Source organism: Sciurus carolinensis, chromosome 1 (assembly GCF_902686445.1).
Source record: "Sciurus carolinensis chromosome 1, mSciCar1.2, whole genome shotgun sequence".
Lineage (NCBI taxonomy): Eukaryota > Metazoa > Chordata > Mammalia > Rodentia > Sciuridae > Sciurus > Sciurus carolinensis.
In genome coordinates, this window is record NC_062213.1 from 175,079,072 (window position 1) to 175,105,842 (window position 26,771).

Consider the following 26,771-nt stretch of genomic DNA (forward strand, 5'->3'; position numbering starts at 1 on the left):
ACCTATAAGGTCAGTGTGCTGAACAAGATAGCCCCTGCCTTTAAAGACAGATTGTTCTTCCAGTCTGATGGGAAAACAAATTGGCAATACATTAAAATGGATAAAGATGGTAAATACGCTGGGATTAGCAGTTACAATCAGGATCAATCCAGAATGACTCAAGTCACCTGTCAGTAGTTGGGGAAGGCGTCATTCTCCCAAAGATGTTAATTACACCATCCGTAGGATAGACAGTCCAGTAGACTTTACAAAAGTCCTCTGGTTGTAATATCTGGTCGGGTTTGGGGAGGCGGAAACGGAAAGCCCAGAGGACCGTGAGTGGGGGAAAAATACAGGATAGATAGGACTGTGGCTTGAGGGTAATAGCATGGGAGATAAAATGATAGTATCAATAGCGATGGAGAGAGGGAAATTGATCAAGTAGAAACCACTAATTTGGGGTCTATCTGATTGGGTGGGAGGACACAGAAGTAGGTGTAATAGCATTGATCATCACAGAACACAGGATTATATGGCAGAAATGTAGGATGCGCTTAGTCTAGAACATACGGCGAAGGTTGGCCGAAGGCGGGGCAGGGCGTGGTGGGAAGCTCTGTCTGTGGTCTCGGCTGGTGCTCCCGGGCAGAATTACCTCTAGTCTCCCTCTGTTAGTTCGACATGGCGGGCCCTGGCCCGGGCGCGGCGCTAGAGTCCCCGCGCCAGCTGCTGGGTCGCGTGCGCTTCCTGGCGGAGGCAGCACGAAGCCTCCGCGCCGGGCGACCGTTGCCCGCAGCGCTGGCATTCGTGCCGCGAGAGGTGCTGTACAAGCTTTACAAGGACCCGGCCGGACCGTCCCGCGTGGTGCTGCCGGTGTGGGAGGCGGAGGGCCTGGGGTTGCGTGTGGGTGCCACGGGCCCTGCCCCTGGTACGGCCACCGGGCCCCTTCGCGCCGCCCGCGACAGCATCGAGCTTCGGCGCGGCGCCTGCGTGCGCACCACAGGCGAGGAGCTATGCAATGGCCATGGTCTCTGGGTAAAGCTGACCAAGGTAAGCTTTGGCCTACCCGGAGCTCCTCAAAAGATCTCTGCGTTTCCCCGCGTCCAGAAAACACCCTGTTCCCCTTTCCTGCCCTATGTCGAGCTGGCATTGCATTCGGTGCCCTTTACCCTGGACTGGGCAGGGCGAGCAGCTGAGCAGTTCCCTGATGGCTGTCCCCATCTGGCGATCCCTGCAGGAGCAGCTGGCTGAACACCTGGGTGACTGCGGACTGGAGGAAGGCTGGTTGCTGGTATGCCGCCCAGCGGAGGGTGGGGCCCGCCTTGTACCCATAGACACTCCGGATCACCTCCAGCGGCAGCAGCAGCTCTTTGGCGTGGACTACCGACCGGTGCTCAGGTCCTGCACTTGAAGGGGCAGGACTTGCTATCAGATATTGGCAACGAGGGGGTGGGAACACCACCAACACAGCCAGGGTGGGATTGGTGGGGAGAGGATTTTGAAATGGAGATAATGTTAAGAGCAGAAAGGAACAGGACCTGAGGGAGCTGACATAGCACTTATAGAGGCAAGAAGCTAGAACTCTGGAGAAGGTGCCAGGTCCTGCTGGTGATATCCTGCTGCCCACTGATACCTCCCCACCCACCCCCAACTATGTGCCCACAGATGGGAACAGGTGGTGGACCTGACATACTCACATCGCCTGGGATCGAGGCCTCAACCAGCGGAGGCATACACAGAAGCTGTACAAAGGCTACTGTGAGTGAGCTGTACCAGATGGGGAGGAAGGGAGCTCAAGTCTGGGCCCAGCCTAATTAGGGGCTTGGGGTTGCTTAGCTATGTGCCCCCAACATGGACCTACGAATGCGACGAGGACCTGATCCACTTCTTGTATGACCACCTGGGCAAGGAGGATGAGAACCTGGGTAGCGTGAAGCAGTATGTGGAGAGCATAGACGTTTCCTCCTACACGGTGGGTGCTGGGACTCCTCTCTCCTGAGGCAAAATGTAGTCACATCCCTCAAGGTTAGATCCAGATTTCCCACCTCCAGACCAGGGCCACACTCAGTTCAGCTCCCATTTTGGAAGTGCTATAGGAACCCCTAGACACTCTCCTACCTTACCCTAACCCTGCCCTCACCCCATATCAGTTGCCCTTCTAGCCCAACTCCACTATGCTTTCTGTCTTCTGCTTGCTATCCCAAAGTACATATCCAATGCAGAAGTGAGGGTAAATGCTGACCCCACCACTCTGTCTCTCCTTAGGAGGAGTTCAATGTGTCTTGCCTGACAGACAGTAATGCAGATACTTACTGGGAGAGCGATGGGTCCCAGTGCCAGCACTGGGTACGGCTTACTATGAAAAAGGGCACCATTGTCAAGTGAGTAGGCTCTGAGCAGGACCGGGTGGGTAAACCATGTGTCTGTGGGTGCATAGAGACTCAGGTACACACTATGACCCCTCAGGAAGCTGCTACTCACAGTGGATACCACAGATGACAACTTTATGCCTAAGCGAGTGGTTGTCTATGGGGGCGAAGGGGACAACCTGAAGAAGTTGAGTGACGTGAGCATTGACGAGTGAGCAGGCTGGCCTGGGGTAGGAGGTGGGATGCAGTCTTAGCAATGGGACCTGGCCCAACCTGGATGCTTAAATTTGGGTGGGACCCCAGCAATCCTTAAAGGCCTGAGGCAAAGGGTATCTGAAGTGCCTCACACACATCTCCTCAGGACCCTGATCGGGGATGTCTGCGTCTTGGAGGACATGACAGTCCACCTCCCAATCATCGAGATCCGCATTGTGGAGTGCCGAGGTGGGGCTAAAGGCTATAAGTGCTGGGGAACAATATTGACCAAATTATATCAGTATATCATGTATGTACAAATATGTAACAACAAATCCCACTATTATGTATAATTGTGATATACCAATTTTTTAAAAAATGTATTAAAGAAAAAAAGGGAAAAGGAGCCCCTGGGTATAGATGTGGGCAAGCTGACAGTGAGTGTGGAGAGAAGGGGATGGGCCTGGAAAATGAAGATGATGGCTGGACTAACTCCAGGATTTGAAGGTGTGGGGCCTATTCCAGGTGAGAGGTGTCATATAAACCTATGGCCTTAAAGTTATAGAGGTGGTTGGACTCAACTGGAAGAGAAATTGAGTTGGGACACTCAAGCATCCCAACATTATAGAGGTGAACAGAGGAACCAGCAAAGAACCAGGTGATAGAATAGGATCCCTAAGGTCCCAAGTCTATAGGATGACAAAAGGGCAACAAAAGACTGAGCACTAAGGAACCATTCCCTGATCTAAGGACCAAGAAGGCAGCAAATGCCATAAATGACCTCACTCTGACCCCTTCCCCAGATGATGGCATTGATGTTCGTCTTAGAGGGGTCAAGATCAAGTCATCTAGACAGCGGGAACTAGGGTTGAATGCAGACCTGTTCCAGCCAGCCAGTCTGGTGCGATATCCACGCCTAGAAGGCACTGATCCAGAAGTACTATACCGCAGAGCTGTCCTCCTGCAGAGGTGACTGGTCCTGGGCCTGCAGGCCATTCCCTTCCCCCTTCCTTAAACCTTGTATGTCTGTGTAGACCAAGCCTCAAGGTCTTATAGTGTAAGCTGCTCTGACATTTAAAGCGGCTACCTTCTGTCCCAGTGTGTGGGGAGTCGGGGAGGTCTTACATCTGTGCCAAACTCTTTAGCTGCCATTATCTTTATCCATCATCCCAGATTCATCAAGATCCTAGACAGTGTCCTGCACCACCTGGTACCTGCATGGGACCACACTCTAGGCACCTTCAGTGAGATTAAGGTGAGCCTGCTCACCCAGCACTGGTCTGGTCAGTGGACTCTCCTTTGCTGATATTATAGTTTTCATTCTTCAACAGGGTTCCTAAGACCTACTGTAGGGCTGTGTCTTTACTGGTTACAGGAACCAAGGAGAAAGCCAGACACAAATGATCAAAATTTAGTGTTTGGGGGGCTTTCCCCAGATGAACATGTGGAATGCACATGGGCTGGGGAGAAGAGGTGACAGCAGGGACAGGGCAGCTTGTGTGAAATGTGTGCATTAGCTACCAGCAGTTCCATATGACTTGAGAAAAGTATGCAGGTAGGTGTGAGTATGATATGGGGATGAGGCTGGGAGGGGCTGGGCTGGAAGCAGGACCTGGTAGCTGAGGGCTCTGAGGGCCAGGCTGTGAAGCAGGGACTTTGTCCTAGGTCTGTGGAGTCATTGCAAAAGTTTTAAGTAAGGTAATGACAATGTCAGATTTTTTTGTTTTAGAAAGCTCCCCCTGGTAGCTGAACTAAGGAAGGGACTAGAGGCAAGGACAGGGGATGGATTAGGCTTGGAAGGGAATGGTGAAATTGAATCCAAGGATAGAGGAAATTTCCAAAGCCTGCCCATTGATCCTGTTCTGGCTACCTCTCTTCTCCAGCAAGTGAAGCAGTTCCTACTGCTGTCACGCCAGAGACCCAGCCTGGTGGCCCAGTGCCTGCGGGACTCAGAAAGCAGCAAGCCCAGCTTCATGCCACGCCTGTACATCAACCGTCGCCTTGCCATGGAACATCGTGCCTGCCCCTCTCGGGACCCTGCCTGCAAGAATGCAGTCTTCACCCAGGTCTGGAACACCCTGGGTTAGACTGAGGGAAGTTTAGTAAAAGGCCTAGGGGCCTGACCTGGAGGGGCCCGAGCAACAATGTCTTTGGGCAAGAGTCAAGAGTAGGGCCAGGCCTTGACAGAGAGCTCCCTCCCAGTCCCTACAACTCCCTCCCCTTTCCTTATCCCCAGGTTTATGAAGGCCTCAAACCCTCTGACAAGTACGAAAAGCCCCTGGACTACAGGTATGGTAAGGGTAAAGGACTTGGTCAGGGAAATATGCACACTTACACCCACACACTGTTCCTGGCACCTTCACCATCAGCACTCTGTAGCCCTTCTACTGCCTCATGTCTAGGCTGCTGAATCATGACCCAGCATGATAATAGAGATCTGCTTCTGCTTACAGGTGGCCTATGCGCTATGACCAGTGGTGGGAGTGTAAATTCATTGCAGAAGGCATCATTGACCAAGGTAAGGCCCTTCAGGAGGATGACAAGGGTCCCGCTTGTTGCTTTATTAGAGTGCTAGAGGCTTCTGGGGTCACCACCTAATAAAGATAGGAAGCCTGCTTATAAACACATTCTAGAGACTGAATTCTTATGTGCCCAGCTGAGAGCATCTGTCATTTCAGGGGGTGGTTTCCGAGACAGCCTGGCAGATATGTCAGAAGAGCTGTGCCCTAGCTCTGCTGACACCCCTGTGCCTCTGCCCTTCTTTGTGCGCACAGCCAACCAGGTAATCTCCCACCCCCACACCTCCACCTCCCAAGTTTCTGCTATCCCATCTCTGCAAACCTCTCAGGTGCCAGAGAGAATAGAAGAGAGACTGAGCTGTCCAGGAAAGCTGTTGGGCAGACAGGGAAAGGAGAAGCCTTTGTATATTCAGAAGGGTCATACCGGGGACCCAGTGAAGATTTCGGGAGAACCCTTTGGAGTGTTTGGGACAATATAGTGGGCTCCATTGCCTGCCATGCTGACAGCTCTGTCTCTGGGGCAGGGCAATGGCACTGGTGAGGCCCGGGACATGTATGTGCCCAATCCTTCCTGCCGAGATTTTGCCAAGTATGAGTGGATTGGACAGCTGATGGGGGCTGCCCTTCGGGGTAAGGAGTTTCTGGTGAGTAGCCTGATCCACAGCACTATGAGATCAGCCCAGGTCCCTGGAAGGAAACACCAACAAACCTGGGCAGCTCAGGGTGAGAAGACAAACTGTAGTGAGTGTTTGTTACACAGGTCCTGGCTCTGCCTGGTTTTGTGTGGAAGCAGCTCTCTGGTGAGGAGGTGAGCTGGAGCAAGGACTTCCCAGCTGTAGACTCTGTGCTGGTGAGTTGGGCCTAAAACAGTGTTGTTCTACACAACCCCTAAAGATGGGTGCTCCCCAGGACTTCCCTGCACCTTCTTCTCTTAATGTACATGTGCTCCTTCTCCAATCCCACCTACTCCCATGGTTCCAACTACTGTCTCTGTTCTGGTAACTCCTAAAATCTTGACCTCCAGCCCCAACTTCTCTCCTGAACCTGGGGCCATGTATGCATCTGCATCTTGGATATCTGCCTCAAGCATGCTCTTCATCTTTTCCCCAGTTTACTGCCATTGAGGGCTTCCTGCTCAGAACAGCACTAGCACCCACCCCTCCCCATGCCAAAGTACTTAAAGTCATCTTTCACTCCTCCTTCCTCACCTCCAACATTTTGTCAAGTCTCTCATTGGAATCTTTCTCCCATTCACTACTGTCCTCCTGGTTCAGGCCACCTTTCTTTCTAACCACATATTGCAAAAACTAGTGTTTCTGTCTCCATTTTTGCCCATCTGATTTCCATGCTGCCAAAGTAATTTATTTCACTCTCCTTATTTAAACCCTCTGATGACTTTGCCCTGGGTTCAGGAGAATAGACTCTATAAAGGCCTTCCTTACGTGATTCCTATATCTCTACTCACTTAGTTCATTCAGGCTCTGGCCAAACAGATTCCTCAGGCCTTTTCTCTTTCAGCTTTCTCCAAGATGTTCTCTCTTCCCTTGTGGCTTTGCCAACTCCCAGCCATCCTTTGGGTCTCAGCCCCAATGCCATTTCCTGCAGGATGCCTTCCTTGGCCTCAAGGCTGATTAAGCATTGTCTCAAGGCTTCCACAGCCCTGTACTGGTCCCTTCACTCCCAGTTACCTGCTGTCTGGGAATTGCCTTGCCTGGCTGCCTCTCTTCTTCCCTGTGAGCATCTTGAGGAAAGAATACAGACTGCCTCCATAATGAAATACCTCCCTGCTTCTTCCCAACTCCCAGGTGAAGCTCCTGGAAGTGATGGAGGGAATGGACAAGGAGACATTTGAGTTCAAGTTTGGGAAGGAGCTGACCTTTACCACCGTCTTGAGTGACCAACAGGTGGTAGAGCTGATCCCTGGGGGCACAAGCATCGTAGTGGGATATGAGGACCGTTGTCGTTTCATCCAACTGGTGCAGAAGGCACGGCTAGAGGAGAGCAAGGAGCAGGTATTAGCCAGGGCCACAACCCCCTTGAACCCAGCCCCTAGTCCCCAAAACCCTGCCTGATAGGCCACCAGGACCAATCCTAAGAACTTGGCCCCCACCATAACTCTGCTTCACATTCCTACTGATCAGTGGGTAAAGAGATGCCCCAAGTGTAAGCTAAGAGTCATGCCTTCTCTCCCAGCCAGGCCTTTCCCTCCTCCCCAGGTGGCAGCCATGCAGGCAGGTCTGCTGAAGGTGGTGCCGCAGGCTGTGCTGGACTTGTTGACCTGGCAGGAGTTGGAGAAGAAGGTGTGTGGGGACCCAGAGGTCACTGTGGATGCTCTGCGCAAGCTCAGTGAGTTCTAGATGCTGTAGTAGTGAAGCTCAGGGGATGGAGCTTAAGGACTGGACAGGGTGAGACCTAAGAATGAATTCTGACATTGTCCCCTCCAGCTCGATTTGAGGACTTCGAGCCATCTGACACGCGGGTGCAGTATTTTTGGGAGGCGCTGAACAATTTCACCAATGGTCAGTGGAGGAGGGCAGAGTGATGCTTGCACTGATCCACTTGTGGGATTCAGAAGCAGGGTAAAAGTTGTAGAACCTCCCTCATTTCCTTCTCCTCCACCTAGAGGACCGGAGCCGCTTCCTGCGTTTTGTGACAGGCCGCAGCCGCCTGCCAGCACGGATCTACATCTACCCAGACAAGCTGGGGTGAGTGGAAATACAGCAGAGAGAGCTGAGGTGCCCACCCCTACACACATACACACACTCATACTCATACACCCCTACAAATCTTCTAATCTGTGGCCCCTCAACACCCCCAGATACGAGACCACAGATGCGCTGCCTGAGTCTTCCACCTGCTCCAGTACCCTCTTCTTACCACACTATGTCAGGTGGGTTTTCATAAGCTCCAGCCTGGGGTGGCATCCTTGGTGTGGGAGGACTTCTGGCAGTGAAGTGCACAAACTGGAGCCTACTTGCCTTTGGGAGTGGTGGAGGGGCCTGACCGAGCACTGCCCCACCCCCACAGTGCCAAAGTGTGCGAGGAGAAGCTCCGCTATGCCGCCTACAACTGTGTGGCCATCGACACTGATATGAGCCCCTGGGAGGAGTGAAGCGTCCCTATACAGGCCCCACTGCCCTCACCCAGGAGGGCACACCTTCGCTGCCCAGTTTGGGTCTGTACTCCTGGTGAGGGCTGCCATGTTCCAGAAATCTGCAATGAACCCTGCTCCTGTGTGGGGTTGGAGCAGGGGTGGTGACTTGACACTAGTGGTCCAGCCCCGCAGAAACACAAGCCCTACGGTGCTGGGGCTTACTTCCCGAGGTACTTAGCCTCTGTGAGAGGGACTCTTCCACAAGCCCAGCACAAGCTGCCAGGCCTGAGCTACTTGAAGGGGGCCATCCAGCTCCCCACCCCATGGATTTTGCTTCCATTTTTGGTTCCACCTATTTTTTTTCCTTTTCTGGTTTCAGCCATGGCTCAGATTTTTAAAAACTTTGGAGGATGTTGTGTGTGTCCCTCCTCAGACAAAGAAATAAGGAAGGATAAAGAATGATAGTCATCCTTCTTGGTCATCCCCCAAAATGAAGCCAGAGCTGAGCATCCTTTCCCTCACATATTGGTCTTTTCCTCCTCTCCCTCCATAGCAGAGGTGTGAGATTTGTCCTTGCTCCAACCCAGTCTCAAATGACTGGGTGCAACTCCCTTCCCTGACTCAGAACCTACACCCACTCAGCATTAATTCTTGACCACCACCTCATATTCATCACTCCTGTATCACCTCCAGCCTGAGTCCCCATCTGCTATTTTACCCCCAAAATTTTGCACAGGTAAAAGACCAGTTATGTCTTCTCCAAAATCTCCAATAGCTCCCCTTTACCCTATTCTAAAATGATGTCTAGACTTTAAACTTGCTCCTAGGGCTATGCACGCCCCTGTCCCGGTCCTCCCTCCCTTGAGGGCCTCCATGATACTCCTTCAAAAGAAGGGCTTGCACATGGGAAAATAGAATAAACAGATGAATTCATTCCTTCAAAATGTGTTTTTGGAGCTTGAAGTCTGTTTATTGGATTGTCTGCTAGGCTCATGGAGTACCTAGAGAATTGATATGTCCTAGAAGAACCTTCCCCAGCTATTGCCCTGCTGGTAGCCAAGGAGATATATGCCTAGTTGGAGTGATGGGGCTTCTCAGTGACAAACATTACATCTGGAATGGATGAGGCAAGGAAATAAGAGCCCAGGAATGTGTTGGGTGGCAGTGCTGGCCTGGCATCTTCTGGGATAGTTATAGTGATTTGGAAGTCCACTTCTGGATCCTAGTAGGGAGAAGAATGTCACATCAAAGGACAAATCCTTGGGATGACTGACAGGCCAGCCAGGTGAGGATTTTGACAAACATGGAAATAGCAGCATCACTACCAACCCCACCTGCTTCCAGTCTGCACTCAATTGCAGAGATGTGGGTACAGCCTCCTGCCAGGGGGCAGTCACACCCTCAAGCACAGTCCCTGGGGCCCAGTGATCTGAGACAGTACAATATGACTGTGGAGGCAGATTTCTCAGGGAAGGATCCTGTTCTCTCAACTCTTTCCTACATTGTCCTCTAGGGCTCACTCTAACACTGTCTGGGCTGAGAAATTTCTCTCCCTAGCTGTGGCACCAGAACAAGGCCTAACAAAGGTGTTAGAACACATGGTGTTAGAACAAAGTCTAACACCACAGTTTAGCCATCTGGGCAGCCCCTATCCTGCCCCTTCCCCATCTCTCTTCTCTGGATGACCCACAGGAGAGAAAAAGACACAGACACACACCTTCCCCCAAGGAGCTGAAGAGGCAGGAACCCCAGAGGCCACAACTCCCACCCAGTTCTACCAGCAAGCTCTACCTCTTCCCCTTCTCTGTCATTCTGGAAAGGGCCTGGTCTGCAGGCTCCTGTCTGGTTTGGAGTAAATGTAGTCCATTTCTGTGCCTAGTACTAGCCACATGTCCTTAGTCCCTCTTTCACTCACACTATTTTGTAGTTTGTTTTTCACTTAATCATTTATTCATTCATTCCTCCCACAAGCAAACATGGAGCACTGATGTTGAGCACCTAGCAACGAATAAACAGGGCGGGGCGCAAGTAGTGGTTATTTTTGCCTTCATGAATTTAAACACTTATAGAAGAGAGATACATATATTAAACAAAGAATCATGTAAACGACCTTTAGTAACACTTGGGTAAGAGCTATAAGGACAAGTGAAGATACCAGTACTGTTAGAGAACGTAGTAAAATGGTTAATTCAAGTATTTTTCTATTGATTTTGATATATTTACCCTTATATTTGTAACAATTTTTTCACAGTACTAAATGTAAGTTTGGTAGTCAGTGATCAACGACCCTCTTAGTGCGAAGTACTGTGCTAAGTGCTATTATATATATTTTCATGTCAACTGCTTTAATCTCAACAACTCTATGAAGTAAATAGGATTACTATACTCTTCCAGATGAAAAACTGGAGCAAAGGGAAATTAAGTAACTTGCCTGGAGGAAGTAATAAGTGATGAAGCTAGGATTTGGGTGGTAATCTATCAGTCCCAAAGCTTTGAACTTGAAAACTTTTGGTTTTGGTTTTGGTTTTTTGTTTGTTTGTTTGTTTGTTTGTTTTGGTACGAGGGATTGAACCCAGAGGCACTTAACCGCTGAGCCATATCCCCAGCCCTTTTTATTTATTTTTTTGAGACAGTGTCTGGCTGAGTTGCTTAGGGCCATGCTAAAGTGCTGAGGCTGGCCTTGAACTTGCAATCCTCCTGCTTCAGCCTCACAAATCGCTGGAATTACAGGCCTCAGCCCCTGTACCTGACTTGAACCTCTGTCTTTATGAAAAAAAACATACATTGAATATATACCATGGGAAGCAATATAAGAAAACAATTAAGAGAACATTCTTTGAATTCAAAAAGAAGCTTCTTTGGAATCAACTTTTAAAAAAGAAGATTCTTTGGAGTCAACTTGCCTGTGTTCTATCATTAGGCAAGTTGCCTAAGTTTTCTGGGCCTCAGATTCCACCTTTTTAAAATAAAAGACAATCATAGTGCCTCCCTTAGAGGGTTGTTGTGACAACTAATTCAGGGAAAAATCTTTAAAATGTTACCTGCACGTGGTAATTAATTAATGTTAATTATTATTATAGAATTCTTAAAATCCTTTCCCAGTAAGAGTAGGTACAGGATTGCCTAATATTTTTTGTTGGTAATTTTTTTTGGTGGGACATAGGGATTAAACTCAGAGGACTTAACTAGTGCACCCCAGACCTTCCTATTTTTATTTTGAGAGAGGGTCTCACTAAGTTGTTGAGGGCCTTGCTAAGTTGCTGAGGCTAGTCTCAAACTTGTCATTCTCCTGCTTCAGTACTCCTGCTGAGTAGCTGGGATTACAAGTGTGTACCACCACGCCCAGCTGAAATTTATTCTTACATAGAAGATGATGTTTTATGTCTGTCTTTTCCAAATGCCTAATCAGTTTCTTCAGCTTCCGTTTTTTTAATTACCTGTCCTTTTACTTTTGATTTGAAATGATTAACTTTCACATTACTTATTATATGCTAAATTTTTATATATAAGAATTCCTTGGGGTCAGGAATGTAGCTCAGTGCCATAGCACTTGTGCGTGAGCCCCTGAATTTGATCCCCAGCACTGAAAAAAACAAAAAGCAAAAACAAGAATTGTGAGTTTTGCGTAGTTGTCTCAGACTGTATCAAATGATCCTAAAAAGTAGAAAAAAAACAAAGAGACCTTAATAATCTATGGGGTGCTTGCTTTGGCAGCACATATACTAAAATTGGAACCATACAGAGAAGATTAGCATGGCCCCTGCGCCAGGATGACACGCAAATTCGTGAAGCGTTCCATATTTTTATAGTTCATTTTTGCTGTGTGAATGTATTGCCTATATCCAGTACCCTTTGCTACATCTTTCTAATGAATTGTAACAAGTCATCTGAAAATATTAGCAGTTGTATTTTTAAAAAAATATATTAATCTATGGGAAAAGATGTTTGTTCTATGATCTTTAAAACTCTTCATCAAAACATTAAAAATTCTCATTGTCAGTGTAAGTTATAAGGAAATTTTTTAAAACAGTAAAAGAAATGTTTGTTTAATTAAATGTTAAGTGTTTAATTAGATTTAGGTTAATACACCTAAAGCATTAGAAAAATTGATAATCGCTGGACATGGTGGCATGTGCCTGTAATCCCATCCCAGCAACTCAGAAGACTGAGACAGGAGAACGGCAGCAAGTTTGAGGTCAGCCTGAGCAACTTAGTGAGACTTTGTCTAGAAAATAAAATAGGCTGGGGATGTAGCTCAGTATTATAACTTTTGTAGAGCATGTGCTTGGCATGCTCAAGGACCCTGGTTCAATTCCTAGTATCCATACCCCCTCAAAAAAAAAAAAAAAAAAAGGAATAGTTTGAACAGTGTTTGCATCTTTTTTCTTGTACACCATAACATGGAGCAGCATCTCCAAGCCTCAGTGAATTGTCATAAGTTTGGATCTGCTAAAACATGTTTAAACTTGGTATATTCAATCTCATGAAAAAATCTCTGAGAATCTCTTTAATATGAAAGTTTTTAACTGTCATTGCTTCCCCTAGGAAATACTTTTTTTATCACAACTTCTTTCCTTGTTATTGTAAATAATATAATTTTACTTGGTGAAATTCCACCTTCACTAAGTTCCTCTGACTGCACAACTATAGTCTCTCATGACAATAGAGTCAACATCCCCATGATCAGTTATATCTTCTACAACTCCATTTATATTCCCTTTTTAAAAAAAATTTTTTAGTTGTTGATGGATCTTTATTATATTCATTTATTTATATGCTGTGCTGACAATTGAACCCAATGCCTCACATGTGCTAGGCAAGGGCTCTACCACTGAGCCACAACCCCAGCCTTTACATTCCCTTTTAACTTTACTTCCAGCATTATCATTTTTCATTTCTTTGATGTGCTTTTGTTGACTAATTTTCTTTTGATTATTTTTGAAAAATGTTGCATGGGTTATCTCTAGGAGACAAGGAAGCAACACAAATACTCTTCATTGTCTGTGTATAAACTGAATAAGAGATCTTGTGTGACCAATTACCAACAGATTTTGAAAGAAGCTACCTGCCCAAGTACACACACCTGTAATCCCAGCTATTCAGAAGGCAGAATCAGGAGAATCAAAAATTCAAAGCCAGAATCAGCAACTTAGGGAGACCCTGTCTCAAGATAAAAAATAAAAAGGACTTGGGGGTGTAACTCAGTAGTAAAGAGCTCCTGAGTTCAATCCCCAGTACAAAAAAAGAGAAGCGACCACATCTTTAAAAAAAAATTGATTTTGGCAATCTTTGATAGTATTCTTATTGTTTTAGAGAGAAGAGGATTTTTGGAGGACCTATACTTCACCATTTTTACCATGTCAACTGTTCCTTTTGCTTCTAAATTTATTTGATACAAAGTTGTAGAAAGATTTAGATGAAACACAAGTCCCAAATTTCAATACCTTCTATTAAACTCCAAAACCTTACAACTGTCAATATAGTATTCTCCCTGCTTATGATTTTCATATTCCCAAAGTACTATAATAGTGAATTAGAAGCTGCTTTTGCAAGAAGTACTGACATTTCATTTGCGACTGCTGATGCCTGATGGGTAATTAAAAGAAAGGTAAAGTTTGGCATTTCTGCCTTCATTTTATATTTGTCCCCTTTGCCTTAAATCTTGGGTCAGATTTTTACTAACTGCACATAAGCATGCTAATAATTTAAGAAGTACATATCGAAAAACTGGTATATAAGGTTGTTAGCCTTTATTTGCCTAACCTATCTGGTTCCCTTTTGAGACCAAAGACATCAAGATAAGAATAACTAAGGTATTTTCAAGATTTGCAGGGACATTCAACTGTCAGCTTTTATAAGGTTCTACTCCAGACTATTGGTGTGGCCCCTGAAAGTTCCCATTGCCCTACACCTTTGCAGAATAGCAAGCCTTGCAGGCAGATCACCTCATGAAAAGACTGCTCCCCTAAGCAAGAGAAATTGTCTCATGGGAACAAAATTGCCCCTTTTGAGGATCACGGATCTGTTACATAAACAGCCTGAGCAGCAAATGGAATTTGCCACCTCAAGCAGTAAGGACTTCTCTGGAGCTGCCTTGCAGAACCAAAACTGAGACAATGATGAATCAGGCCATAGTTTGACCAAAACTGTTTAATTATGGATACCTCTAGCCCCCTGCCCATTCTTTCTCTGTTTAAACCTAAAGCTCAGTCTCTGGAGGTTTACACAAAAGATTTCAGAGCCCAAGTTTCATGGTGAGGATGGAGTGGAAGCTGTGGGCAGCATCACTGAAGAGAAGGGTGGATGGGTATCTGACGCCTATGGAGAGGACCACTTTCCTCCCCTAGGGGTGATGAAGATGGTTATGAAGAAGAGGATGAGGACAGCAAACAGATGACGAATCAGAGACAGAAAACTTGAGGCTAATGACCCCCCAAAAATGGTGTTCAAAGAAGAAAAGGGCTAGTGTAACTTGGAACTCAAGCAATCACAACATGCACTTTCCCTTGAGACAGCCATCTTACTTTGGCATGCAACAAAAGTGTTCATGCTCCCAGCAACTTGGGAGGCTGAGGCAGGGAGATCACAAGTTCAAGACCAGCCTCAGTAACTTAGCGAGGCCCTAAGCAACTTAGGGAGACTCTGTTTCAACATAAAAAATAAAAAGAGGGCTGGGGATATAGCTCAGTTGGTAGATTGCTTGCCTCGCATGCACAAGACCCTGGGTTCAATCCCCAGCACCACAAAAAAATAAAGAAATAAAAAGAGCCGTGGATGTGTTTAAGAACCCCTGGGTTCAATCCCTAGTATGAAAAAAAAAAAAAAAAAGTTCATGTACACCGCTCATGTCATCACACACAAAGTTAGTTTTTTACTCAAGGGGCAAGATTAAAACAAACAAACAAACAAACAAACAAACAAAAACGTAAAGCTCATGTCAGTATCCCAAAGAGAAGGCTGAGAAGCTTGATTTCATTTTGCCTTCCCAATAGAGCTATATTGATTTAAGTTCCTTTCCTGCTTTTCACAATTACTTTTTTCACTTGGTTGTTGGGGCAAATGGCTCGACCAGATTTATTGGGAACCCCTGAAATCAGGCTTCTGGCAACAAATAGAATTTATCACCTTTTAATACATTGTCAGTTTATTATTTAAGCTTCTTTATAATTTATCCTGCCCAGGGCTGGGAATATAGCTCAGTGGTACAATGCCAAGGGTAAGGTTCTGGGTTCAAAGTCCAGTACTGCAAAAAAAAAAAAAAAAAAAAAAAAAAAAAAAAAGGAAAAAAAGCACATTTATCCTGCCTATCTCTGCAAGAATATAAGCTCCATCTTTCTTTTGTTCAGAACTGTATCCCAGGAGCCTGAACTATCCTTGGAAAGGAGACTGGAGACAGGGAATAATTCCAAACAGGCACTGATAGTTAGGCAATGAACAAATAGTTGTTAAATGAATAAGGCAACTGTGGCCCAAAATCCATACTTATCGGATTTAAAAGCAAGTCATCTGAAAAGTTATTGTTTTTAATAAAGGGAGGAATCACCAAATTGATTAAATCACTTATTTAAAAAATTGATCCATCAGTTTAGAACAGGAGTAGCCAGATTCTTGGCCTTTAAAAACACTGATGATGACACTTGTATGCTTGAAGAGAAATATTAAAGTCCTAATGAATGAATATTCTTTCCAAACTTTTTATACTAAACAATGTAGCATCATTTGCTCTCTAATTTATTATTAATCATTTAGGCATTCACAGAACTTATGTACGAAAATAAAATGCAAGTATTTTAAGACCTGCAATTGACTGCCAAAGTAGTTTTTTTTTTTCATTTTTATCTTTCACTCAGCATTCTAAAAACAATAATTCCCAGTCCCACTGACAAGTCCACAGCCAAATGGAATAGATGAATATTATGATGTGGCCAGAAATTCCCAAAGAGATCTTTAGCAGACTGTGGGAAGAATACTTGTGAGCCAAGGCCCAACTTTTGAAAGGTTTCTTTTGTCTCCCACAGTTCAGAGAGTTTGCCCTTCTTTTTTGGTGGGGAGGAGTATCAGGGATTGAACCCAGTGGTGTACAATGTATATCCCCAGTGGTGTATCCCCAGCTCTTTTTATTTTTAATTTTGAGGCAAGGTCTTGCTAAATTGCTCAGGCTGCTTCAAACTTGTAATCCTCCAGCTTCATCCTCCCAACTAGTTGGGATTACAGGCATGTACCACCATGCCCAGAAAGTTTGCCCTTCTTAACTTATTCCCCACCCCTTGGGAAGAAATGAGAAGTAGTCACTGTGAATAGAAAACAAACATTATAGGAAGTAGCCTGTATTTAGTAAGCATTTATTAAGTACTTCCTGTATACTTAAAGAATAATAAATAATGAGCATGAGTCTAGGCATGAGGAACAATAATAGAGATTGACTTAGAAGGACTTCAAAAGAGATGACAGTGACCTGGGCTTTCAGCCCAGTTTTCCCACCATCAAATGGGAGGTTAAAAGAAAATATAGCAGAAATTTTCAATTAATTCAAGATTATTGACTTAGCACATCCCAGACCTGAGCTAGGTCCTGAGAGCAAATAAGATACAGCCCTTATCCTCAAAAGTCTTCCAGTGTGATAGAGAGGACTTGGAAAAGGTGGTAATAATTGTTTATGGTAAGTGCCGTAATGTAAGTACTAGAAGCAGTAGGAACCAGGAAGAAAAAACTCCCGTAATACCACAGTTCTTAAAGTGTCCTCCATGGACTCTTGGGGATCTCCAACTCCTTTCTGGGCATGTGTTGGGTCAAAACTATTTTCATTATAATGCTGAAACATTTTTGTCCCTTTGCCATCATAATGGTATTTGCCCTGTAGTGCAAAATCAGTGGTGGGTAAAACTGCGGGGTCTTTATATTTAAAGCAGTGACACCAACACTGCACTCAGAGTTATTGTGTTCTTCACTGCCACACACTTGCAATAAAAATGAAAAACATGAGATAAGCCAATCTCAAAAAACCAAAGGACGAATGATATCGCTAATAAGTGGATGATGACACATAATGGGGGGTGGGAGGGGTTAGTGTTAGGGTTAGAGTTAGGGTTAGGGAGGGGGGCAAGAATGGAGGAAGGAAGGACTGTATAGAGGGAAAAGAGGGGTGGGAGGGGTGGGGGGAAGGGAAAAAATAACAGAATGAATCAAACAACATTACCCTATGTAAATTTATGATTATACAAATGGTATGCCTTTACGCCATGTACAGAGAAACAACATGTATCCCATTTGTTTATAATAAAAAATATATATATAAAAAAAATGAAAAACAATAAAGCAAAGTCAGTTTCACTGAAGAGGGTCTTTCATGAAGGAAGTGTGCATATAACACTGCTGTGCACACAAAAGAAATATAGTAGTTAGCTCCAGAAGCTCTTGTGTGACGGACTTGTGATTTGAATGGCTCCTTTTTTCAGACAACATATTTACATATTTGTCAGAACAACTGACAAACTATGACTGAAAATTTATCAAAATAAAGTGAGCTAGTCATTTCAGGGAAAACCACTACCAGTGTTTTTTGCCAATGATAATATTTGAGATTTCAAGAGAAAATTAGAATTTTAGAAAACTTGTATCTCACATCAGAAGCTTGCCAACTTTCAGTGTTTAAGAATTTTTCTGACGAGATGGATGGTGATATTACTAACAAATGTGGTTCTTTTATATTGTGTAAATGAGTCATCTTTGGGAAGATCTGCTTAACTCAGGGAACCAATATTTTACAAATGATCAATATGCCAAGTTGCAAAACCATGCATGGGTAAAATGTCCATTCCAAGTGCAGTTATTTAAAAAAAAGGGGGGGTGCTAGAGATATAGCTCAGTTCATAGAGTGCTTGCCTCACAAGCTCAAGACCCTGGGTTCAATTCCCAGCACAAAAAAAAAAAAAAAAAAAAAAAAAAAAGGTGCAGGTATTTTAATGTAACAGAGTACAAAATGCTAACTGATATAATTTCAGATTTTATATGCAACTAACCTTCAACAAACCACCACTTATTAAGTTTTGGTGGAGTATAGTATATGAACACATATAGTTATCCAAAAAGGCTATTAAAACCTCTGTTTTCCATCTCTGTATCTGTGTGAGGTCAAACGACCTAACAATGTATCACAGTTGAAGAGAGAATCCAGCTGTTTTCTATTAAACCAGATGTTAAACAAATTTAAAAAAAAAATGAAACAATGATATTCTTGCCAAATTTTTTGTTTTGATAGGTTACATTTTTCATTAAAATATTTACCATATGATTGATTGAGTGAGTGATAGTACTAGGGATTGAATCCAGGGTCTTGAACATGCTAGGCAAGTGCTCTACCACTGAACTACATCCTCACCTCTTTTCTTATTATTTTTTATTTCGAGACAGTGTCTTGCTTAGTTTGCCCAGGCTGGCCTCAAACCTGCAATCCTCCTGCCTCGATCTCCTGAGTAGCTGGAGTTCAGGTAGGCACCACCATGCCTGGCTTATTATTTTATTTTTAAAGATGAATTAACAACTTAAAAATATTTTCCTCAGTTTGAACTTTTAATATGGTAAATATCAATAGATACAAAAACTTGTTGAGGTCTTTAATCATTTTAAAGAGTGTAAAGAGTCCAGAGATCAAACTGAGAATTGTTATCCTATGGGAGTAATTTAAAGTGAGTATAGACTGAAGTAATCTCTCAACTACTTTCCTCCACTAGAAGAGAAAGCCCTTTAGTTCTTGAAGGCATTCACTAATTTAAACATGAACATTTAAAATGTATGACAGATATGGACTGACTGCTATTCTTACTTTAAAATTAGTTCTTAGCTCAAAGCCAAGCTGTAGGGTTTTGGGATGTAGCTGAGCCTGGGGTGTAGCTCAAATGATAGAGCACTTGCCTAATATGTGCAAGACCCTGAGTTTGATTTCCCAGCACTGCAAAAACAAACATCCCATGAAAACCCATACCATAATTCCCAAGACTTCTGATTCTTGTTGGAGCTAATACCAAGGACAATCTTTTGGGAAAGGAAGGGGTAGTCAGGTTTCAGGCCTCCTGTGGCTGAATCAATTATTCCATAGCTCCTCTTTGCCAACACACTGTTATATTTGAATTAAAATGAGTAATAATTCAATAATCATCACCAGCATCTTAAAGTGAAGGAGAGGCAAGGATAAACCCATTTTGTAGATACAAGCCTCAGGTATTTTTAAAACTTGTTTTAGTAGAATTTAAGCTGAGTTCCTCTCTCTCTCTCTCTCTCTCTCTCTCTCTCTCTCTCTCTCCCTCTCATTAGAGCATTATAGTTACACATAGTTGGGTTAATCCCAACAAACTCATACATGCATGGAATTCTATTTCAGTTCATAATGACCTCCTCTTCCTTTCAGTCCTCTCTGCCCTCTCTCCTGAGCTCCTTTTATTCTGGCTGAAAGTCTGGGGAAAATTACATGTCCCATTTTTCTTATTGACAGCTGTATTCGCACCTAGCTCTAAGACATTGCTTGTCATATATTAGACAATAAATATTGAGTCCATGAAGTCAATTGCCTTTATTTTTATTACAGAAATTAGGCTGTGCCTCCTAACTAGCAGGAAACTAAAGAAATTTGGGTTTTGAGAGACATATAGGAAAAAAGGAGACTTCCAAAAGATTAGGAAATTGCAGGAATGTGTGGAGAGACCAGCTGTTGTTTCAGTTATCTATTGTAGCTTAACAAACCACCTCAAAACTTAGTACTTAGAACAACAATTATTTTATTATTATTTCTCACAATTGTGGAAGTTGTCTAGACTTAGGCCTTTGGTATCTCTCAATCAATTGCAGTCTCTTAAGTGGTCTCCTTCCTTGCTTTTAGGGAGTTTATTGTCAAAACAGCCACCAGAATTATCTTTTAAAACACTGTCATATTATATTCCTGTGCTCAACAATCTGTTAGCTTCCTAACTCATTCACATCAAAATTTAAGACCCTCAAAATAACCCACTAATCCACAGGATCTGGATTCTCAACCTTCTTCCCACTACCTTTCTCACCTTTTCTACAGTCATTCACTCTCCCCCGGCTTACTTCATTTTAGCCTCACTGGACTCTGCTCTTTTTTGAGAATGTAGTCTGTCTCAGGGTCTTTGTACTTGCTGGCTAGTCTGCTTGCAAGGTTACCTAAGACCCGCCTGATTCAAATCTCTTTGAATTCTTGTTTAGTGTCACGTTCTCAGGGAGGCCTTTGCTGACTCCCTCCCTCGCTATTTGGATGACCAAAATTGGCACAGTGGTTGTTAGCCGTCTCACACACAGAAGCCCTGTGGATCTCAGGGATTTTTTTTTTTTTTTTTTTTTTTTTTTTTTTTGCGGTGCTGGGGGATTGAACCCAGGGCCTTATGCTTGTGGGGCAAGCACTCTACCAACTGAGCTATCTCCCCAACCTGGGATTTTTTTTTTTTTTTTTTTGGGGGGGGGGATTTTTTTGTTGTTGTTGTTTTTGGTACTGGGGATAGAACTCTGGGGCACGCGATCACTGAGCCACATCCCCAGCCCTGTTTTTTATTTTATTTAGAGACAGTGTCTCACTGAGTTGCTTAGCGCCTTGTTTTTGCTGAGGCTGGCTTTGAACTCGCGATCCTCGTCTCAGCCTCCTGAGCTGCTGGGATTTCAGGCTTGCGCCACTCCGTGTTTTTTTATTTTTCCCCGCAACTGGCTAACCAAAAATTGAGGCATCCAATGAGCTCTCTTTTCAGAGTGGCAGTGGGAGCCAGGTCCTAGAATAGGAACTCCTTGAGGGAAAAGACTCTCACCTGTTCCATCTAGGTTCCTGGAACCCTGCTCCGGGCGGGACATTCGGTGGACGTTGGGAGTTGGACATTAATGAACGAGAGGACAGCGCTGACGAAACCCTACACCGTTTTGTAGTGGACAGGAGGCTCTAGGGCAGTCCAGTGTTCACCGGTCCCTCCCCCTTCTCTTTTCTCCCCTTCTCTTCTCCGCCGCGTGCGCTTCCCCGGTGTAATCTATTGCTCGGCGCTCGCCTCTTCTCCGTGAGTCTGCCCAGCAGCATCGATCTGCTCGACTATTGCGCGCCTGCGCTTTTGGGCTGTCAGTCAGCGGCAGCGTGGGGAGCGCTGGGAGCGGTTGCGACGCGCTGGGAGCTGAGGTAAAGCCGTGGCTTCTGTCCTGCCGGGCCGCGCACTAGCCTGCTGAGCCGGGTGAGCATCGCGGAGCGGGTTGGAGACCCCCCTTTATAGGGACTCGCCGAGCTGGGTCGAGGTGGACCGGAAAGGGCAGAAGGGGGTGATGCGCCCTGAAGTGACTAGTGTGAGTCCCTGCTTCACACGGCCATGGAGCCAAGTGTCCACACTAGAAGCAGGTTGGGGAGGGTTCGAGCCAACTACTTTGTACAGCAGATGGAGAAACTGAGTTTCGGGGATGGAGAGTTACATCGAGCGAGCACCAGACCTGGTATCAGACGCCCTGAGCACCATGCCCGAACTTTTCCCACCTCAGACCTTCAATTATTCAACCTACCTTTAGTTGTTTGGGTGCAGAGCAATGAAATACATGGAGATGTAAGAAGGTCCCTGCCCTCAGTCAGCGCTCAGTTATGATGCCATGGCCTCTCTTACATTCCCAGCCGGAGAAGGCAGTGAGGCACGTCTGCGAAGCCGGGAACACTCCTTCTAAAGCTTGGGAGGCTAGAAGATTCATTGCCTTGGTTCCCATTACAGAGTCTTGACATTGAAACATTTGATAGTTCGCTTGGTTAACATGGTTAGTTATATTCATAACTGTTCTTACTTCCCAGGTTACCATTCTTCACTCAGAGACTCACTGAGAGCAGAAATCTCAGATCCCAGCGACTTGGGTTCTAATGCTACTCTGTGCTTGTTTGAGCTTGACTCTTACTTGAGGCTGTTGTGAGGTTCAGGGATCCTGATTCCATACATACTGCATGCCTGGCATCTGACTGGTAATACAATGATGACAGCACACAATCCCTACTTTCAGGGAGCTCATTTTTAAATAGTCATTAAACACATGTGCAGTAAGGCCTGTAAAGGTTGAGCTAATCTGTACGTGAGTAGAGTGGAAGCAGATAGGGAACAGGAATCCCTTCTGCCAGAGACATGGGAAGGTTAGGAATGGCCTTGTGGGAAGATGATTCTTGAGCTGAATCTTACAAGCTTTGTAGTAGATTACTAGACACGGGAGAAAGGGAACCTATAAAGCAAAAATAGCAGTGCAGCTGGGCATGGTGATGTGTGCCTGCAGCCCCAGCTACTGTAAATGCTGGAGCACGAGGATCTTTTGAGTCTACGAGTTCTAGGATCTGTGAACTTAACCACCAGGCTCTCTTCTAAAAACTGAAGGTGCCGGTGATAATTTTAAATGTCAGTCTCCACACCATCTGTGAGTGGCACAACCAAAATTTAAACTTGGATCTTTTGACTCTTAAGGGTTCAGTGCTTTTTTCACAACCTCAAATGCCATGGAAGTTGTATAATGCCAGAGTGAAGGTTAGATTCTGATATGAAGCAATGCTTGTTGAATTGGAAATAATTATGTCTTCAAGTTTGTGCGTGAACCGTATCTTCACCTTATGTTTTGGATATACTGGGTGTTAAGTGCTGGGTTTTAGATATTGATGTAGGGAGCCCAGGACTGAGTATATGGTCAAGGTGCAGCATTATTTGCTAATTTGGTGTTAAATAGATTGTTTTTCTAAACATTGCAGTTTGCACATGATTACATCATTTGTTGTAAGTTAAAGAAAACTTTCGGGGCTGGGGTTATAACTCAGTAGTAGAGCACTTGTCTACCACATGTGAGGCACTAGGTTCAATCCTCAGCACTACAGAAAAATCAATAAAATAAAGGTATTATGTTCATCTACAAAATATATATATTAAATATATATATTAAAAAAATCTTTCAATTTATATCATCAGGATTTATGACCTTTTCCTGTGCCTCTGTTCTGTGGTAGCTGCTATAAAGAGGTTCTTTTTCAAGTGAAATTGCTTTTTTTATTACATTGAGTTTGAAAAAGGAATTAACAACTTAGATTGTTTCTGTAATTGGATTCTACAAATGTAGGTTCACATATAAGCCTATATTTGCTCAGCACAGTAGTACACACCTGTAATGCCAGCTACTTGAGAGACTGAGGCAGGAGGATCACAAGTTTGAGGCCAACCTGGGCAACTTATTGAGATCCTGTCTCAAAAATAACAAATAAAAAGGATTGAGTATGTAGCTCAGTGGTAGAGTACCCCTGGGTTTAATACCCAGTACCACACAAAAATAACACTACAAACCTACATTTGTGTTTATAGCTTTTATAACTAGGGGTAATAAGAAGACTAGAACATACTAGAGGAATCTTCAGTCTGTTTTATACCTTTCAGATTAACATGCCTGTGTTTCTACTTTTAATTCTATTGAGTTGTTTTTTTTTAATGTTTTTAAGAAATAAGAATTAAAATATCATTTCAATAAACTCTTCTTCAGAATCAAATTGAGCATTACCTTCCTGTGTTTTCTTGGAAGAACAGGTGTTCCCTTCATCCTGTGTCCACTGTTTCTTGGATATATTCCTGCCATGGCACTAATGGTGGTATATTGTAATTTACTGAATCTGTCTTGTGAACAACCTAAGGGCCAAGCCAGATATTTTTCATTCATATACCCCTGCTTTTACCGATAATAGACCTGAGTATCTGTGTTGACCAGAGTATGGTAAAGATGATGATGATGTGTGTATTTTGCAGTCATATGGTAACTAACTTTGGAAGTGATACATCTGATATAAGTGGGTATCAGTAACCTGAAGAAAAATGGGTTAGTATTGTATGTCCTTTGATTTTTGTTACATCTTTTTTTCCTGTTGTTTCTTTGCAGTTTCTAAAAAATGGAATTTCAAGCAGTAGTGATGGCGGTCGGTGGGGGTTCTCGGATGACAGACCTGACTTCCAGTATTCCCAAGCCTCTGCTTCCAGTTGGGAACAAACCTTTAATTTGGTACCCATTGAACCTGCTTGAGCGTGTTGGATTTGAAGGTGAGCAATGACAATGAACTGCACTCATAAAAAACTTTTAGAGTGTTTCGTCCCAGTGATTTGTTAGCATTATAAGGTTGAGAGAGGATGATTAGAAAAGATTCAAAGTTTGCTGGACTCTGTCCACTTTTAAATTAGGAACAAAGGAGTATTCCGCTGCTATGTGACAAAGGTTGAGAAAGTAGTACTAAGTTTTGTTGTTATAGATCTTGTCTCAGTGATCCAAGTAAAGTTATCTCAGTGATCTGATGTAAAGTTATCAGAAAGAGCTATTTAGGATTCCAAGTGCTTCACGATCAGTACTTTCCTTAGCAGTAGAATCTGTTGTGTGCCAGGTAATATATTAAGAATGGGAATACAGAATTAGAAAGACATCTCAGGCCCTGCTCTGCAGAACCTTAAAGACCAGTGGGAAAAGTTCTTTCTACTTTTGCTTGGGTATCATAGATGCTGATGCTATTAAGTAGGAAAAGGAATGTGAGACATCAGGTTTGAAACAAGAAAATGTTCAGCTTTAGCCCATTGAGTCTAGTGTCCTATGGGTAGGTTGAACAGATTAGAATACCAGCTAGGTATAACAAATCAGGATGCCATATTCTGGGGTCCAACCTCATGATCCAGTGGTCATTGTGCTATGAGAGTTAGTTGCATTCCTGACACAAACCCACAGACTTTTTTGTGCAATGGTCTAAATGACATTAAAGTTAAGAGATATGTTTAAAAAAGAGAGAGAGAGAGAGATGTTTTAGAGATTTTCTTTTTAGAGCTTGATCCCACAGATGGTGATTGTGACACACTTTAGCCTAGTTTAAAATATTTTACTTTCCTGTAGTAACTCTTTATGGATTTGCCTTCTGTAACTCTTTTTACTTTTTTACTTTTACAATACCTTTAGTTCATATTTGAGTGTGCCTTGTAATATATTTAATATCTCCTTCATAGAAAATTCTCATTGAGCCTCACAATTTGGTGGGGGAGGTGCCTCCTAAATGTAGAATTCTTAAATTTAAATAGCTAAGCCTGTCTTTCTGTCTATTTATTTTTATTGCAGTGGTAGGGTTTGAAACCAGGGCCTTTCACATGCTAGGCAAGCACTCCACCACTGAGATACATCATCTCCCCTACCCCTACCCCATTTTTTAAGTTAGGGTCTTATTCTGTTGCCCAGTTGGGCCTTGAACTTATGAGCCTCCTGCCTCAGTGTCCTGAGTAGCTGGGATTAGACTCATGCCACCATTCCTAGCATCATTCTTTTCTTATTGTTAATGATTTTATAGAGGGAAGTTAACATAGTCCTACTTAACTTTTGTGTCCCTCTATACTAAAGAATCTTGATCTAGTTAGTAGACTGTCCCAGTAGCAGTTAGTAGCAGTTAGTAGCAGTTGCTCCCATTATAGTACTTCAAATCTCTCCAACCTATGGAAATGTTACCTTCTGTTCAAAATCCCTAACAGCATTAATTGGTGTGTCTTCTATGTATCCATGATTCTTTGTTCGTCTATCCTGGCACCTCTCAAGGACTATTTTGTACTATAGTTAATGGTATGGGAGACTTTGTAATCTCCCTAAGAACAGATACTGTATCTAATTCACCTCTGTATTGTCAGCATTTTACAGACAGTATGTACTAAAATAATTATGTATGTGTGTATGTATGTATGTATGTATGTATGTATGTATGTATTTTGGTGTTGGGGAATAAACCCAGGGGTACTTTACCACTGAGTCACATCCCTTGTCCTTTTTACTTTGAGACAGTCTTGACAAATTGCTTAGGGTCTCACTAAGTTGCTGAGACTGGCTTTGAGTTTGTAATCCTCCTGCCTCAGCTTCCCAAGCCACTGGGGTGATAGGTGTTTGCCACCACACCCAGCTGTACTTGAGAAATTTTTGTTGAACTTGAATGCTTGCCCTATCTCAAAGGCCATCTCTAAGACTAGTAAGCCTTCTTTAGGTAATCTTTCCATGTTTAATTTCTCCATATTCAGTTTATTTTCTTTTTTTTGTGGTAGTGGGGATTAAACCTAGGGGCATTCTACAGTTGAGCTACATCTCCAGCCCTTTTTTATTTTTATATTTTAAAATGGTCTCACTGAGGGGCTGGGGAAATAGCTCAGCTGGTAGAGTGCTTGCCTCGAAAGCACAAGGCCCTGAGTTCAATCCCCAGTACCTCAAAAAAAAAAAAAAAAAAAAAATGGTCTCACTGAGTTGCCAAGTCTGGCCTTGAACATGCAATCCTGCCTCAGCCTCCTTAGTAGCTGGGTCACAGGAGTGTGCCACTGCCCAGCTCCATGTTAAGTTTCTTGAGAATAGAAACCTTGTTAAGTTCCTTTCTGAATTCTCAGTGCTTATATGTCCTTTACATGTTAAATATATTAATATTTGTTGGCTAAAAGAGTGAGTTACTAAATTGAGAACAGGAAGAAAGAAGGAATCAAGGAAGGAAGGTTAAATGATTTTAAAGAAAAAGAGAGGAAGAAAATAAATTAAAAACAAAGAGAGTGATTCCAGTGAAAGGGAGGGATCATTGTGATCTGGAGCACTATGATG

At 43.8% G+C, this 26,771-nt stretch overlaps 2 protein-coding genes and 1 non-coding gene across 10 annotated transcripts in view; all 3 read left to right on the forward strand.

The window, feature by feature from the left end:
* The first annotated feature begins 560 nt into the window (after positions 1-560).
* On the forward strand, positions 561-14,781 carry Hectd3 (HECT domain E3 ubiquitin protein ligase 3). 6 transcript variants are annotated; one of them, XM_047542623.1, is made up of 21 exons: positions 563-1,026; positions 1,214-1,374; positions 1,642-1,734; positions 1,813-1,948; positions 2,242-2,357; positions 2,443-2,556; positions 2,707-2,789; positions 3,344-3,509; positions 3,714-3,795; positions 4,424-4,606; positions 4,777-4,829; positions 4,994-5,058; positions 5,219-5,322; positions 5,584-5,703; positions 5,820-5,909; positions 6,865-7,071; positions 7,276-7,405; positions 7,504-7,578; positions 7,683-7,764; positions 7,878-7,949; positions 13,467-14,781. In XM_047542623.1, exons 1-21 carry the CDS (start codon positions 658-660, stop codon positions 13,534-13,536), a joined length of 2,571 nt encoding a protein of 856 aa, XP_047398579.1. In that variant the 5' UTR covers positions 563-657; the 3' UTR covers positions 13,537-14,781. The 6 variants fall into 6 exon arrangements, 3 of the variants coding, with proteins under 3 accessions (XP_047398579.1, XP_047398580.1, XP_047398578.1); XM_047542624.1 differs by lacking the exon at positions 13,467-14,781 and adding an exon at positions 8,087-9,166 and having other exon boundaries at positions 2,443-2,532; XM_047542622.1 differs by lacking the exon at positions 13,467-14,781 and adding an exon at positions 8,087-9,164 and having other exon boundaries at positions 564-1,026.
* On the forward strand, positions 11,852-11,958 carry LOC124969009 (U6 spliceosomal RNA). The gene has a single exon (XR_007105910.1). It is a non-coding gene; the product is annotated as a U6 spliceosomal RNA (small nuclear RNA).
* Positions 14,782-21,224: 6,443 nt separating the features above from the next.
* Positions 21,225-26,771, forward strand: part of Eif2b3 (eukaryotic translation initiation factor 2B subunit gamma) — a 128,630-nt gene continuing 123,083 nt past the window's right edge. For 2 of the 3 annotated variants that reach the window (XM_047566686.1, XM_047566704.1), the window contains exons 1-2: positions 21,225-21,370; positions 24,063-24,220. In XM_047566686.1, coding sequence (XP_047422642.1) covers positions 24,073-24,220 — 148 coding nt within the window. In that variant the 5' untranslated portion in view covers positions 21,225-21,370; positions 24,063-24,072. The remainder of the gene's footprint in view (positions 21,371-24,062; positions 24,221-26,771) is intronic. The other variant, XM_047566695.1, reaches the window with a different exon arrangement.